Source organism: Pteropus vampyrus, unplaced genomic scaffold, assembly GCF_000151845.1.
Source record: "Pteropus vampyrus isolate Shadow unplaced genomic scaffold, Pvam_2.0 Scaffold48, whole genome shotgun sequence".
NCBI classification, from domain to species: domain Eukaryota; kingdom Metazoa; phylum Chordata; class Mammalia; order Chiroptera; family Pteropodidae; genus Pteropus; species Pteropus vampyrus.
Window position 1 is genome coordinate 2,006,049 of NW_011888829.1, and position 15,655 is coordinate 2,021,703.

The following is a 15,655-nucleotide window of genomic DNA, read 5'->3' on the forward strand; positions in this document are numbered from 1 at the left end:
TGAATTTTTAAATTTAACAAGTAATTTACTTCATAATTAAATTATTTCTGTGTTTATTCTTGGTATTTTACTACAAATTCAAATTCTGTAAATGGAAAAAATGCTTATTTTTAATTGGATAAGTTCAGTTCTGCATTTTGTCTTCTCCATCTTAAATCCACTTCTTCCATGTAGTCCTGACCTTAATAACTTCTCTTACAACCTCACAGCATTTTATACTGTGTCTTACTGTTTAACAAACTTGATTCTATTAAGTGCTTTTTAATTTTTCTTTTGAAATTCCAAAAGTAAATGTATCTTCTTTAGAGGACTCTAAGCTTCTTGAGGAAAATGCTTTATTTCTCTTATTTTTCCATTCTACATAAAAGATAGGTTATGTACAACCCATAACTACTAAATAAAATTGACGATATGACTAAGGAAGTCTATGTCTAAGAACTTGAGGAAACAATGACATAAGTACACACAGATAAATGGACAATAAAATTTAACAATGGTGCTTTTGACCTAAAAAGTTAGAAACATTTTAAGAGCTTAGCAACACGGGTTTGATAAACTGACTTACGACACGTTATATGACCATTAGAAATGATGTTCTTAAAACTAAGTGAAGGTGGCAAAGACATAAAATGCCATTTTTGTAAATTCAGATACAGACATCACTGTGGGGTTGGGTGTTCTGTTTGAACTTTTTGATACTGGTTGAATTAAATTCAATGAGCATATAGTATTCTTACAATCAGAAAAAAACAAAGCCATTTTAATTCTGGAGAAAAATATTTAAGTAACAGGAACAGAGGCATGTGGAAATTATACATCAAAAAAAAAAAAACTTCAGTAGAGCAAATCAAAAGGCTGACTTATGTATTTGAGTATACTGAAAAGTGTAAATTAATGGCAGTAACGTCAATGAATATACCAGTGATAGAAACTAGGCACAGTAACAGCTCCAACTATTTTCTAATATTCTTGCTTTGTTACATGTCAGTAAATTTGCTCAGTTCTATAAGCTAGATCCTAAGGGGAATTATACAGCAGTATGAGAATATCTATCAATTTATATTCTCAATAAAAAAAACACTAATCTTAATTAACAGTTGCAAATGTACACAAAAATGTACACAAGGATTTCATTGCCACAGTGTACACCAAAACCAGAAACAAATACTACTGACATACAGTCATTGGATAAATAATTTAGGGGACAGCCATATTATGAAGTATTATGCAGGCATTTAAAAAAAAACGTAGACCAACTATATTCAACTTCTCTAAGGCAAGGGATAAAAATTCAAACAACAGAATACCGTTAGTTAAAACATGCACACGTGCAATTGTAAATGTGTACAAAGGAGAGTGCCAGATGTACATTAAATTGCTGACAGGGTTTAGGTCCGGGAAAGAGGATATTAATGGGAAATACTCATGTTGCCTAATAAACAAGACAGCCCTGAACATCTCAGAAGACCTCCTTTTACCTTTGATCTTTTTAAAAATTAAATTTATTAGGGTAACACCGGTTAATAACATATAAATTTCAGGTGTTTACAATACACCTGTACACTCTATGTGTGCTCACCACCTGAAGTCTAGTACCCTTCCATCCAGCCACCTTGTATTTAACCCCCTTTGCCCTCTTCATCCTCCCGCCAACTTCCCTTCCCCTCTAGTAACCACTATTCTGTCTGTTGTTCTGTATCCATGAGTTTTTTTATTTGCTCATTTGTTAGTTTTTGCTTTACATCCCACATGAATGAAATCATACGGTTCTTTTTCCACCTGACTTATTTAAAAAATAAAATAATCAATAGAACTATATCAAACTAAAAGGTTTCCGCACAACAAAAGAAACCATCAACAAAACAAAAGGCAAAAAACTGAATGGGAAAAGATACTTGCAAATGATACCTCTGATAGGGGGCTAAGATCCAAATATACAAAGAATTCATACAACTCAACAACAACAACAAAAACAATCTAAATAAAAAGTAGGCAGAGGACCTAAATAGACAATTTTCCAAAGAGGACATAGAGAGAGCCAACAGATATATGAAAAGATGCTCAACATAACTAAGGGAAATACAAACCAAAATCAGAATGAGACACCATCTCACACCTGTTAGAATGGCTGGCTATTATCAATAAGACAACAAGTAGCAAGTGTTGAAGATGGGGAGAAAAGGGAACCTTCGTACAATGTTGGTAGGAAGGTGAATCAGTGCAGCCACTATGGAAAACAGTATGGAGAGTCCACAAAAAATTAAAAGTACAGCTACCATATTACCCAGCAATCCCTCCTTCTGAGAATCTACCTGAAAATTTTGAAGACGCTTACTCGTAAACATTTATGTACCCCTACGTTTACTGCATTATTCACAATAGCCAAGACATGGAAACAACCTAAGTGTCCTTCAATGGAAAACTTAACAAAGAAGATGTGGTACATATATACAATGAAATATATTACTCAGCCATAAAAAAAAAAAAAAAGATGAAATACTGCCATTTGTGATATCATGGATGGATCTTCAGAGTATTATATTAAGTGAAGTAAGTCAGACAGAAAAAGACAAGAACCTCTACCTCTTATTATCCATTTAATTCTGAGAAATTCACTTAACCTCTATCAATGTCTATTTTCTCAAGTACTTCAGAACTGCTGTTATGGATCACATGTAGACAGGAGTCAACATGTACAGAATTTACTCTGGAGACAAAGAAGGATCCTTGCCTACCTGGACAAAAAGGACACAAAATCTATGTTTTAGAAGCATTAACACTACACTTGGACTGACAAGAAGAGAGAGACCAAGGGCTGGTGAGGCTATTATAACAAACCTGAAATAAAGCCATAAGGGTCAAATCAGAAGAGGAAAGAGAAAGGAGGTGATGGAGGTAAAACAAAACAGAGTGCTAAGAAAACTAAAAGCTTTTTAAAGATGGGAAGGATCTCTGAAATCAACTCCATCACCACCTTCTCACAAATTTGAAAAACAAGGCTCAGAAAAGTCACAAGATCATAAGCTAGTGGGACCACAGTAAAAATTTGAATCCAGTCTTTAAAACAGCTCCATACTCTTTGAATAACACAATGACTTTCAATCAACAGGTTTTAACTAAATGGAAATGAAGTGTGGAGAAAAAGGTCAGGAGTCTTGCCAAGGTTTCAAGTAGTTCGATCATGAGCAAACAATGATGCCACCAAGAGAACTGACAAAATCAAATGGGAGAGCTGATCTGTGAAGCAAAATGTTTTGTTGTGGACATGCTGAATGTGATATAACATATTCCTCCTTGGAGTTACAGCTCAAGTATTATTCTAGAAGATCCTCATTAACAAATTATATAGGAGCCCCAAGTCTGACCTCTTTGGGTCAAATTATCAACAACTGAGATATTGAAAAGTATTTCTAAAGAATAGTATTATCTGCAAGATCATAGTACACCACCACAGGAAAATTTAATGGGGGAGGTAAGGAAGAATGCTTGGAAATAACAGTATAAATTTCTATAAAATGTGTCTTAAAAATGTAAATAACTATTATCGTACTTAAGATTTTAAAACAAACCCAATTCCCTGGCAATTTTGACTTTTTTTTTTTTTTTTTTAGGCGAAGCAACCCTTGGTTGACCTCACAGATTGCAAGGACGTTGTCAGCTTACAATTCTTTATTGTTTTATTTTTTATGCCTATAGCACCAGTCTTCCTAGGTGGTCTCCCATCCAAATACTAACCAGGCCCAACCCTGCTTAGCTTCCGAGATCAGATGAGATCAGGCTTGTTCAGGGTAGCAAGGCCCGTTGACCGACCTTTTTTATTTTAAAAGACCACCTTCATTAGAGCCAATTGTTCTCTTTTCATCTAATCTGGTTTTAATTCTCCCATTTATTTGTACTCTTTTGTTTAATAAAATCCTTCCTTTTGTTGTATTACATCTTCTTACACTATTTTTTAAGAGTCAAGTAACACAGAAAGGGGAAAGGCATCAAAATGTGACAAATGATAGTTTAGATAAGTAGAAAGACAGCAAGAAACATAAAAATACATCGCATTATTCGTAAAGTACTGAAAGGAATACATAACAGCTGGAGAAAGAGTGAAATAAAACTGTGACAGCATGACATAGCGCTGAAAACTCAACCCCCTGGCCTAGCATCTGAACCCTTTCTACATACAGCACCAATGCTATTTGCTGAAGCACGAATCATCTCTACACTGATCTTCACTTTCTTCCTCACATTTGTAAAATATCTCTTCCATCCTAGTTCAATGCTTGCTTCAAGACCCAGCCCAAGAACAAGAGAAACCCTAGTATAACATGAGAAAAACCTTGAAACAACAAAACCTGCACATGAGTTTCAGTTATACCACTACTGTCTTAAAATAAAAATCAAGGTTTTTCTTTCCTAATTCCACTCCTGGCACGCAAAACAAACAAGTCATACATGAGTGTGGGGTGAAGAAAAATGGGGCACACTGTGCATGCAGAAAGTAGTTCCTGCTTTCCTACCAATTCCCAAATTTTTAACTGCCCATTCCCACTTGTATGTTGCAACCTCAAGTCCATTTTTCCCTGAGTGGATAAAGAAAAATAAAGCTCTTGTTCTAACTTTTATTAATTTTTTTTGAAAAATATAGTAAAAAATACTTTATCTATTTCTAATCCTAGATATAAAAAAATCTAAATAAAATTTAAACAAAAGGCTTTGCCCCACAAAGAACGACTGGCTTCTTAACCTCCAGATCTCTTCAAATATCATTTCATCAGAAAAGTTTTCTCCAACCACTCTATCTGAGTAGCTGCTTGCCCACTGTCCTAGACAATCTAAATTACCTAGCCACGCTTTTTTTTTAGCATAGCACTTCAATTACTACCTGAAATCACATTATTTATTTTCACACTTGGTTATGTTTCTCTCACATTAGAATGGATGCTACCGCCACTAAAGCAAAAACCTGTGTCCATTTCTGTACCCTGACATAGCCCAGGCACATAGTAGGTCCAAGAAGTACTTGTTAAGTGAGTGAATGAATGAATGAATGAGCGATGATTGCAGCAATTAGCACCGCTCCCAGAGACGTGAAAAAATACATCACTTCTTGAAGGGAAAAATTTGGTTAACTTTTACTGTGAATTCTCTACTTTCTCCATTCAGCCCTCATTAAACTGACACCTCCTGCTCACCGTTTCCTATTTCTTCCTCTGCTTAATTCCACTGTTACTTAAATTTCATTACTCCAAAGCACTACTATACTAAATGCCATAAAGGGAGGAAAAAAAAAACCTACCTAAATTTGGAAATTTTACAAATTACATTATCCAAGTACGTCAGAATATATGTCTATACTTTTTGATCCTGCAGACCTAAAAGGTTACAGAATATTAATGTGCCAGTATGCCAACAATGCTGCAAACTATATTTAGGACTTAGCTTTTCAAGTTTAACAGTAAAGTTTTAATTATTCATTGGGAAGCTTTTAATGTGCTTCTGATTTCCTACGTGCCAAATGTATTTTTGATGTAGGCAGTCTCCAGAAATACTTATCAAAGGATTACATATTTTTGTAAACTACAAACAGCACATCTGCTTAAAGTAAGATTATAATACACTTCAAAAGCCAAATCTTGGGTAAAACCTGGGTTAAATGGCATTTTGCAAACTGGGAAGCTCTAGAAACTGGCTGTGATAAATTTTTTAAAAAATCTTGCCAGTAATCTGAGCTAATGCTAAAAACACTTGTTTAAAAAATACCAAAGTAACCCAAAGCAAACCATTTGTAAGAAATTATTCAGTTTAAAACAACTACAGACTAAATTTTCACATCTGCATAGGAAACCACTTGTCATATTATGATAAGCAACACCACCAAAATACTTTCCAGCTCCTTATCTATTAAAAGGCAACACATTTCGCACTAACAATCATCAATTTTTGAAACTCAAAGTTATTTTTTGAAACAGATTTATTTATTCATTCATTCATTCATTTATTTATTTATTTATGTAGCGTTCTACTTTGGGGTGGATCGATTATTCATTCAACACAATGGAAGGACACTGTTCTAGATGCTGGGGATATAGCGCTGAACAAAACAATGTCCCTGCCCTTATAGTGAAACTTACATTCTAGTGGCTGGTTGAGAAAATTTTGTGCAGGTTTACTTCTTATCACTTATTCTGCTTCTCCATACTTTCATGGCTCTTTTACATATGTACTATCAAAGACTTCAGCAGTTTTAAAGTTCAGGTTTGTATGCACCCAAGTAACTGATTTTAGACCAGGCCTTAAAAGAAAGAGTTAGAGAAGCAATAAAGGAGTTTCAATTAGTAAAAGTTGCACTTCGGATAAAACCCAGAACCTACAGGGGCACCATAAAATCAACTCAGAATTTTTGACAACCAATAACTTCCATCCAATCACTTCAAAAGGTAGATAAAATTTTACTTTATTCCTATCCCTAAATATTTCTCAATATCAGATCTTTAAATTTAAATTCTATTTCTGAGCAATAGAATTTTTTTTAAAACAGAATTTCATAGACATTTTCTATATTTAAAATGTGCAAAATTCTAGCTGAAATAGAAAGACCAGCCTATCCCCATGCCTCCAAGGACATTTCAGAAACACCTGAAAAGTCAATACCCTAGGTAACTGTGTTATCTAAAAAAACTAATAACAACAACAAAAAAAAACATTTAATAAAATATTTAGATTTAAATTACTCTGAGATTCCTATGTGACATAATATACTGTGATTGTAAATTATGAGACATCTGACTGGCACAACTTCTGAGCCTTAATTTTTCCCATCTATAAAATGATGACCATATGCAAAATGACATGACCACTTGTCAACGCTAAAATTATACTATGATGAAGGCTATAATAAAATTAGCAGTGGCCATTTCTGAACTCAGGACAAGAACATTATGAGAATATACATTTGCATCTCTACACATCTTAATTTCAAGCTTCTGTTACCATCTCTGCTTTAGACTTAATTCCTTTTGTAAATTACTACTAATATGTATCTTTTCCCCAGATCACTAGAACTAGATGGAAAGATTTTTTTAAGCACTTCAATATACTTATCTTTCCTCAGAGAAAATATGTACCAAAAATAATGTGTTGGGAGAGAAAAAAATGACAACTCTGCTTTAGTTTTGCTTTGTTTAAATCTGAAAGCGGATGCCGTCTGTCTGCATGATGAATAGAACAGGGAGAAACCAAGTGTGCCAAGAGGAGGAAAAGAGTGGAACTAAAACAAGAAAATTTTCTAGATGAATAGGGAAACAACCCAAGCCTTTGAAAAACAGAAACTTCCTAAGTTATAAGAAATATTCATGCTTCTTGTAAAAATCATAATCCAAAGATACATATATACACACAAAATTATTTTAATTTTTTGCTCTACATTTTTCCTCCTCTGAATAATTAATTAGCTAAAGAATTAGTTATACAAGAGAACTAAATTAATGAAAGGTAATATAGGGACATTTTCATCAAACTGAGTTCCAAAAGCATGCCATACTAATTGTCAGTTATGAGTACATTTTTAGAAATCACACTCTCCATCTTCAAGTGCTTAGTATAAAGTTCAACCACATTATAATGAATAAAATGAGAGAATATATTTCTGTGTATTCTTCTACTAAATAATATAGGATATTGGTGAATCATTCTACTGGAAGTGAAAAATCTGAGGAATAAGGTCATGAAAACTAAAGGGCAACCTTTAGTTATACAACAAAGAAAAAGCATTACAAGATCAACAGTTACTATTAAATTATTTTCATCCTTTACCTAATATATATATATTTATATATATAAAAAATAGGCATCTTCAACATAAAGAGGTATAAACTGTTAGACTGTGCCAGAAAAGCATTTGTTCTACACAGACTGGCTGTTAAAGAAGTCACAGCTCTGTAATTACACACCATTTGTACATAGGATGGACTGTTTTAGGCATTTTTAGTAATATGAGTCACAAGAAATTCACACTATGGATGATTTTAAATTCTCAAGAACACCACTCAATGACAACTCTAGAGTCACACAAAATCCTACAGCCAGCCAGTCCTTAAAACTCTGCTTAAATTCTGAAAGAGGTTCACAACTACTTAACCCCATCCTTACATATGACAATCTCTTCTCCATTAGACTAACAAAAAAGGGGAGATATTTCTTGTCCAGAGTTTCCCTAACAAGTGCCTTTACAAGGGGTTTCCTTAACTGTTTTTTTGTGTAATCCAAGATATCATGAATTTTAATCCTCATCATTCAATTCTGTAACATGCGAAAAATGTTACTAATTAAGATAGTACTTTTCTATTAACAATTTTGAGATGAAAATATAAGAGATGTTAAAATTTGAAAAAATGTGCATCTTATAAAACCACCAGCAAGAATTTACAAGGAAGTGCAAGACCAATCACTTACCCTTCTTATTTAACATGATGAAGAAGTATTCCCTACAGAATAGAAAACATGTTGAATAAGACTACACCTCAGAAAATCTGGGTTTGGTCCCAGTTTTACTTTAAATCAATAGAATTTAATGTTTTTAAATAAGTTACTATCATTAAGGCTAACCATGAATCATATAACTCACAGAACTATTTTAAGAAATAAATGAGCCTAAGTGGAATTATGTGTATCATATAATGTAAAGCACAACTATGATGTCAGATTTTCACTATTAATGCCATACTTGAATATACTGTGTCAAAGTCTTGCAATGGCTGGATTTTAAGTATTAAAAATTAAAAACTAAATTCTGTCATTCTGTTGATTTTGTTCTCAAAATTTATTTGAAGTGGCAATTTAGCCATTAGATAAAATGAACTGTTAAAGTTAATACAACAGTAAATGTGGAGAATCAAAGTACACTACGGACAGATTCTATAGATTTCAACTGTATTATAACACAGTAAGAAATATTTTAAAGAGTACATATGAAGGTTAACTATGTGTTATAGTCCTAATTCAAATGCTCAGAAACAGGATTTCTTCCCTTGCAGTACATACTCAAAACAAATTTGGCATTATACTTTTAAGTAGCCTCTTTTTTTCTTTTAACATAATAGAGTTTCAACCGTCTTTCCAAATGGAAAAAGGCAGAAGTGTTTCCTATTATATACGCCTTGATACCTATCTGTTCGGGGCATTTAATTCTTCCTACCAAGAAGAAACTGCTCATTTAGATATCTTTAAGGGAACTCACTGCTCCTGAAAATGGAAGTCAAAAATCTTTTCTTCATGCACAGACCTTAACAAAAATGTATGGTGTTTTGGATAAAAGTTGACTCTGCTCCATAGTAAAGGAAACTTTTAAAACTCCTTTATATTATTTGTGAACTAAAAGTGCAACTGCTATATAATGTGTCAATATTCCAAACATGTTAACTGCTCTGAAGAATGGAAAAAAATTATAAAGCAAAGCACAGCAATTACTTTTGTGAGGAATCCCATTACTGCAGACTTAAATCATTAACCTAAATAAACAAACAATATAAGAGCTGCAAATCCCTCCTCTAACGGCAGTGTTTTAAAAAAATTATTGCATAACTTGACAAAGAACTAAGACTTTATCAAGCAGCTCATTTTTATAGTATGCCAATAATCAAATAATAGATTTAATAAATACGTACAGTCCCAGAGAGGACATCATGAGGGCAACAGTTGAGAAGGTGACTCTTGCATACTCTGTCATCACTGAATTTGATTCGTTGACGAGTAGTATCTCCTGTAATATAGGAAAGTTAATAACATTCAAGGTTAGACAACTGGGAAATGTTTATTTTCTGAGAGTCCTACTACATCACTAGCTTTTTATGTGTGGCTATACACACATTTATAAATCAGCTCAAGAGGGATTAGTTTTTTATATAGTATCTTATAGAAAAACGATTTTAGACAACATGCAGTTGCAGTATATGTACTGCACATGTAATTCAAATAGTCAAAATGGGAAAGCAATGCATTCTGTTAAAAAGAATAATTCAGAAAAGCACAGGATTTAGAGCAGGAATGGACCTTAATGATTATCGAGTCCAACTCCTTCAGATGGCAGATGAGGAAACTGAGGCCTGAAAGGTTTAGCAACTTGCAGCAGACCCACTAGGAGAGTTTCTACTGGTATATAACGTTCCCTACTTGACACTAAGCATTGATTTATTTTGTAATTATTTACATTAATTGAAAAACATGAAAAGTAATCTTGCAAACATTGCATACACACTGCGAATCCCCACTGAACCCCAGACGCCATTTCTTCCACTATTTTGTTCCAGCTGAAGTGTCTCCCTTTTGCTGCTGGGAGGAGTTAAGAGAGGGTAGAATAATGTGTTTAAGAGCGTACAAACCTGGAAGAAGGACTTACACACCAGTCAAACACAGCCTAAATGAAAAGTTAACTGTAATGCCTCCAAAGGTCCCATACCTCCAAGTTTTATGTGGCCTGTGCTATATGTGGCCAAACTGGATACATTTAAATTCATTGTCTTCATATAACACAATACACCACCTCCTAAGCAATAGGAGCATCCAACCTGCTAAACAAATATGCCTATCTACTTAAAACTTTAAAGAATCCAAGAAAAAGAAAGGTAACTAGCTCTAATAACAAAATATTGATGCTAGTTACAATTTTTTGCTTAGAATCTCTTTGGAAAAAAAAGAAAAGAAAAAATTCTTAAGGATGTTTCCTCTATGTAGAGTGGTAAGCCCTAAGAAATGTAGGTGTTTTATTTTAGCCTTAAATTGATATCATTGACGAACGAAAACCTACTGATGAATTACTGAAGCGAGAATGGATGGTACCAAAATAGATTATAAATACCACTGTACTTCACATGATGCCTGGAGCACTTCAAAAAGTTTCATCTAGAAAGTGATTTAATTATTTGAATTAATTTGTTTTTCACATGTGAAATACAGAAAGGTTAAAACTTTACCCCTTTTGCATTGGTCTCAGTTTGAAGACCTTAACTCAAAGTTAACTAAATATTGCCATTTTTAGGTGGGGTAAGATTTTGTTCAAATTGTTTTAACTTAGTTAAAAAGGCTTAAAGGACATTGTTTTGCAACAGGGGCATATAAAATTTTAAAAACAGTGATTTAGAGTTAAAATGCTAGCTTCAGAGCAGTTCAACAATAGGTTTTCTAATTAAAAAGTAGGTTATTTTTGACACCACAATTTGGAATAATTCATTTAGTGTTCATGCCTGCTACTATAAAGGTTATTTTGATGATCCTTTTTTCCTTTTAAACACAACTGCTTTTGTTCCACATTCATTAACACATCTGAAAAGTTAGCGATAACTCACGGCTCGGCGAATGCGGGGCCTTTCTGACACTCCCTTGCAGATTGAAGTAGGCAGGCATAGATACATTGAACCTTTACAAATAAAACAAGGGGCCAGATTGTTCAGTTTGTATAGAATAGACTCTGCCAGCAATTTCAATACAGCATCTAGAAGTACATGTTGATTGTAAAGATTCTTGTATATGAAAACAAAAGTGAACAAAATCAGGGTGTTTTATTGTTTTAAATACTGACTTAACGAGTATTAAGACTATGACTGACCAGAGGTACAAGTCCGAGGCTGGAGCTCTAGAAAGTTGTCTTTGGGCCAACTGGAGTTTTAAAAAATGTTTTTTAAAAATGTGTATCATTGAGGCTTTTGGTGAGGGCCTTAATGTTAGAATGGTACTATAAGCTCACACCAGAATGGCAATGCTCTATTAGAAGCTTTTTGCTTCCCAGCACATAAGGAAAAAAGTTTTGTTTTACATCTGTACCCAAATAATGCTAAGAAATTTAAAGATACAAATTTAAGTAAAGAAAAAAAAAATGCCTTCCATATCTAGGAGTCTCCCTGCTACAAGTATCTAAGCTTTTCAGTAACGCAACAGCAGTATCGTTTCAGTGTTTTGTCAAACTAATGGCTCAAGATTGTAAGCCAGGCCTTAGAATAAAATCAAGATTCATAGTTTACTAATCAAACATTTCATCAAGTAGGGTAACTGTTTTTACTTCAGAAATCACAACGTTAAATCTAGAGTTAAGATACATGTGCCCTGAAGACACAGTTGTCAGATAAAATATGAACAGTTCCAAACATAAATTTAGCAAATATTATCCCTGATGAGCTTGTCAAAAAACATTTTTAAAAAACTTTTCACTGCATATAAGTGGTTGCGCTATACACATTTGATAACTGCAGTAAACACAATACACACAGCTATCAAATACCAGCCTATACATTATAGAAACTTTTAAAACAATGAAATAATAAAATCCCTAGTAATTTGAGATACAGAAATATCCTGAGGGACTAGCAACCGAGTATCTGTTTATAAATATTTTTAAAGTTTTACTTAAGAGACTTTAACATTTTAAAATAATTTGGCTACATTACCATGTCCATGTAGTATTTAATAAATCTGGGCTTATGCCATGAAAGTATAGTTTGGTTAAACCAACAAAGAATTTTAAAATAAAAATACTGGTAATTTTGATTTGTCAAGATATCTGGCCCAAACCATGTTTTTCAAAAGAAACGAGGTAAAATAGCACCCATTTAAAAAAAAGGGGTGGGTGGATGGGGACTCTAATAAGGAACTAATATGAACAAATCTCTTTACAGTACAAGGAATTATTTTTTGAATTCAATGTGCACTATCTTGAAGTTTTCTGGGCATATAATCATGTAAAAATAACCTAAATTAAAAAAAAAACAATTGCCCTCTTACAATATTCAATAACATTGGCTCCAAATCATAGAATCAAAACTATCGGTGAACATATCCTCTGTGCTAGACAATGGGGTTACAAAGAGACATAGAAGACAAGCTCTCTACCTTCAAGGAGCCCATGATTTTGCTGAAGAAACAGGATATTCAAATTAAGTAATGAGTAATAATGCAAGGTAGTATGATCCAAGTACCAAATGGATGTTTCAAAGAATAGTGCTCCAGAAATTCTAAGACCAGAATGATCAAAGACGAGAGAGGTCAGAAAAGGCTTCATGAACTACGTAGAAGCCAAAATATGAAGGAAGGATATAGGACTTAGACCAAAGGAAAGAAGAGTATTCTCAACTGGAGTAATATCTTTAACAAAGCTTACAGAGGCAGTAGGGTTTGGGAAACAGCAAGCAAATCATTTTTGGCTTTGGCAAACAGCTTCATGTAGGGAAATAGCAAAGTTGGGACAAAATGTTTTTGGGGTACAATCTGATTTCTTAAACAACTTTTTCATTTTTTTTCTTCAACCCAGATTTTAAGCGTGAAGACAAAGTAAAAAAAGAATGTTTAATATAATGGGGCAGAGATAATTTGAGTTAACCACAACAAAATGTCCTACCCATAAAAACATGGAGGTCTCTCTGCCCTATAAACTCGATAATGTCATTAGATTTTGTACATAACCACAATGCCAAGTTGTTAGAATTAGAAACTTGATTTAGAACTTTGGCAGGCAGTGCTCTTCATCTGAATGGAAGTATCGAAATTTCTATTAATACTTCCTACCAGACAACTAACTTCAGAGTAACAACTCGCTTAACCTGTCTTTTGTTCAACTCTTTCATGAGTTTCATGAATTATGAACACCTGAGTCACAAGTATACAATAAAAACTATAATATTATTATATATTATCTTATTCCTCTCCTGGTCTTTCAGCAATGTAACAGAGCCTAAGGTGGTACTGAGGCAGGTTCACTTAGGGAATATGAACAGGCTACTCTAAAAAGAAGGGTCCTGTCCAAACTGTACTCAACTACTGCTAGTCTCAAAATTCCCTTCAATCTGTTGGGAGGAAAAAACAAGCCCACTTTAAATCCTAACACTGCCATTATATGGTCCTGCCTTTTCTGAAACTGCCTTAGACTTAAAATGTAGTAGTAACAATTAAAACCTAAGCCTAGATAGCATCCAATATCACTGTACCTGGTGCATGCTATTTTCCCAATGTCCACCCACATCCCTCTAGTGCCACCCGCCCTCTCCCTCCCATACAAACAATAAATCAAATCAACTTTCACAGATTTAGGTGCTATTTTAAAAACATCAAAATTTTACTTTACCCATTCTCTCCGATGCTCCCTGTATATTTTTAAGTTGTGAGTGGATGACCATGCTATGTGATCAACAACTGTGAAGGCTAAGCAAAAGTGAACTGAGTTTAGTATTATAATTTCAAAGAACCTTAAAGTTTGTAATATTTGACATATATAATGGTATGTAGAATCCTTATCTTACTGCATATTATCAAGAATCAATGGCAAGAAATTTATAAAAACAACTAATTAGTATTTCTTTTGTCTAGAATTAGCTGAAAGCTTAGCTTAGGAAAAATAGGAGAAAACTCAACGGCACACAAAGCAATGGAAGCAACTCTTAGTTTATAAATGGGGACAGGCGAGGGAAAGCCCTCCCATATTCTCCAATGTGACAACCAAAACTCTCTCCTAAAGTATACTTGTTAGGGGTCACATGTCACTGTTGGCTTGGGACAGGGTAGGCACATTCCCTCTAAAATAAAATCAATACCCTTTCAGTGAAAAAAAAAGTCAGAGCTAGAAAAAGTGCATAACCAAAAGCTTAAAGCTTCTCATGTGCCCGTGCCCCTGAATCCTCAAATGCAGAAAAACGTCCCACCCTCTTATTACCATTTCTACAATATAAGCTACTGAGTCCACATAATAAGGTGAGAACTGTATAAAGACGACCCATGGCCAATTTCTAGTTTAGTACAAGACCAAAGGAGACCTGTCCTGTACTAGTAAACCCTCATGTCTCCATGTGGAATCAAGGTAAAAGCAGGTGACTATAGCTGCACAGTGACTATTATACTAAAGAACTAATCTGATAATCACTTTTACACCCTCCTCAAATTTCCTGACCAACTTTACTAACTTCTCTCACCTACTTTTAAATATTTGTTTTATTTATTTATTTATTTTTAGGCAGGGCAATCCTTGGTTGACCTCACAGATTGCAGGGACGTTGTCAGCTTACAATACCTTTTTTTTAAAAAACACCTACAGCACCTGGTCTTCCTAGGTGGTCTCCCATCCAAGTACTAACCAAGCCCGACCCTGCTAAGCTTTCAAGATCAGACGGGTCAGGCTTGTTCAGGGTGCCATGGCTGTAGACTCCGCCTACTTTTATTGTTCCTTTAGAAATCAGTCTAAAACTCACCTATAGGAACCTTTTTGTAAGTAACCTTAAAAAAACAAAAAACAAAAAAACTCATTACTCCATTTTCCCTTGTTAATAATACACTCAGTTTAATTCATTGCATATTTATATTGTTCAAAGTATAGGATTTGTTTATAAAAGAACTCACTACCATGTGTTAATATGATTCAGATGCTCTGAAGATATTTAATATAACTTGATATATGTCAAACTTTTCAGAAATTTATTTATTACATAAGAGAAAAAAGAAAGTGTACTCAGCCAAACTTAGCAGTGGGAAAAACCAGTTATGGCAATCTCCCTTCCAAATGTAATATCAATCACTTCTTTTAACAGAACTTGTAAAATCATATTGAGTAGTAGTAGCAACTTTTAGTGCCCCCAGAAAATGCAAAAAGAAGGATATTATACAGTTCAGAAAGGCTATCCCTCTTAATATT

At 33.9% G+C, this 15,655-nt stretch overlaps 1 protein-coding gene and 1 pseudogene across 4 annotated transcripts in view; both read right to left on the bottom strand.

Annotated features, from left to right (window-relative positions):
- The window catches only part of LUC7L2 (LUC7 like 2, pre-mRNA splicing factor), a 57,037-nt gene that overhangs the window by 32,413 nt on the left and 8,969 nt on the right, over window positions 1–15,655 (bottom strand). For 2 of the 4 annotated variants that reach the window (XM_011359491.1, XM_023530284.1), the window contains exon 2: window positions 9,657–9,751. In XM_011359491.1, the coding sequence (XP_011357793.1) occupies window positions 9,657–9,751 (95 nt within the window). Of the gene's footprint in view, window positions 1–6,125; window positions 6,145–9,656; window positions 9,752–11,333; window positions 11,405–15,655 lie in introns of those variants that run through there. The other 2 variants (XM_011359492.2, XM_023530285.1) reach the window with 2 other exon arrangements.
- LOC111739279 lies at window positions 3,688–3,806 on the bottom strand (annotated as a pseudogene).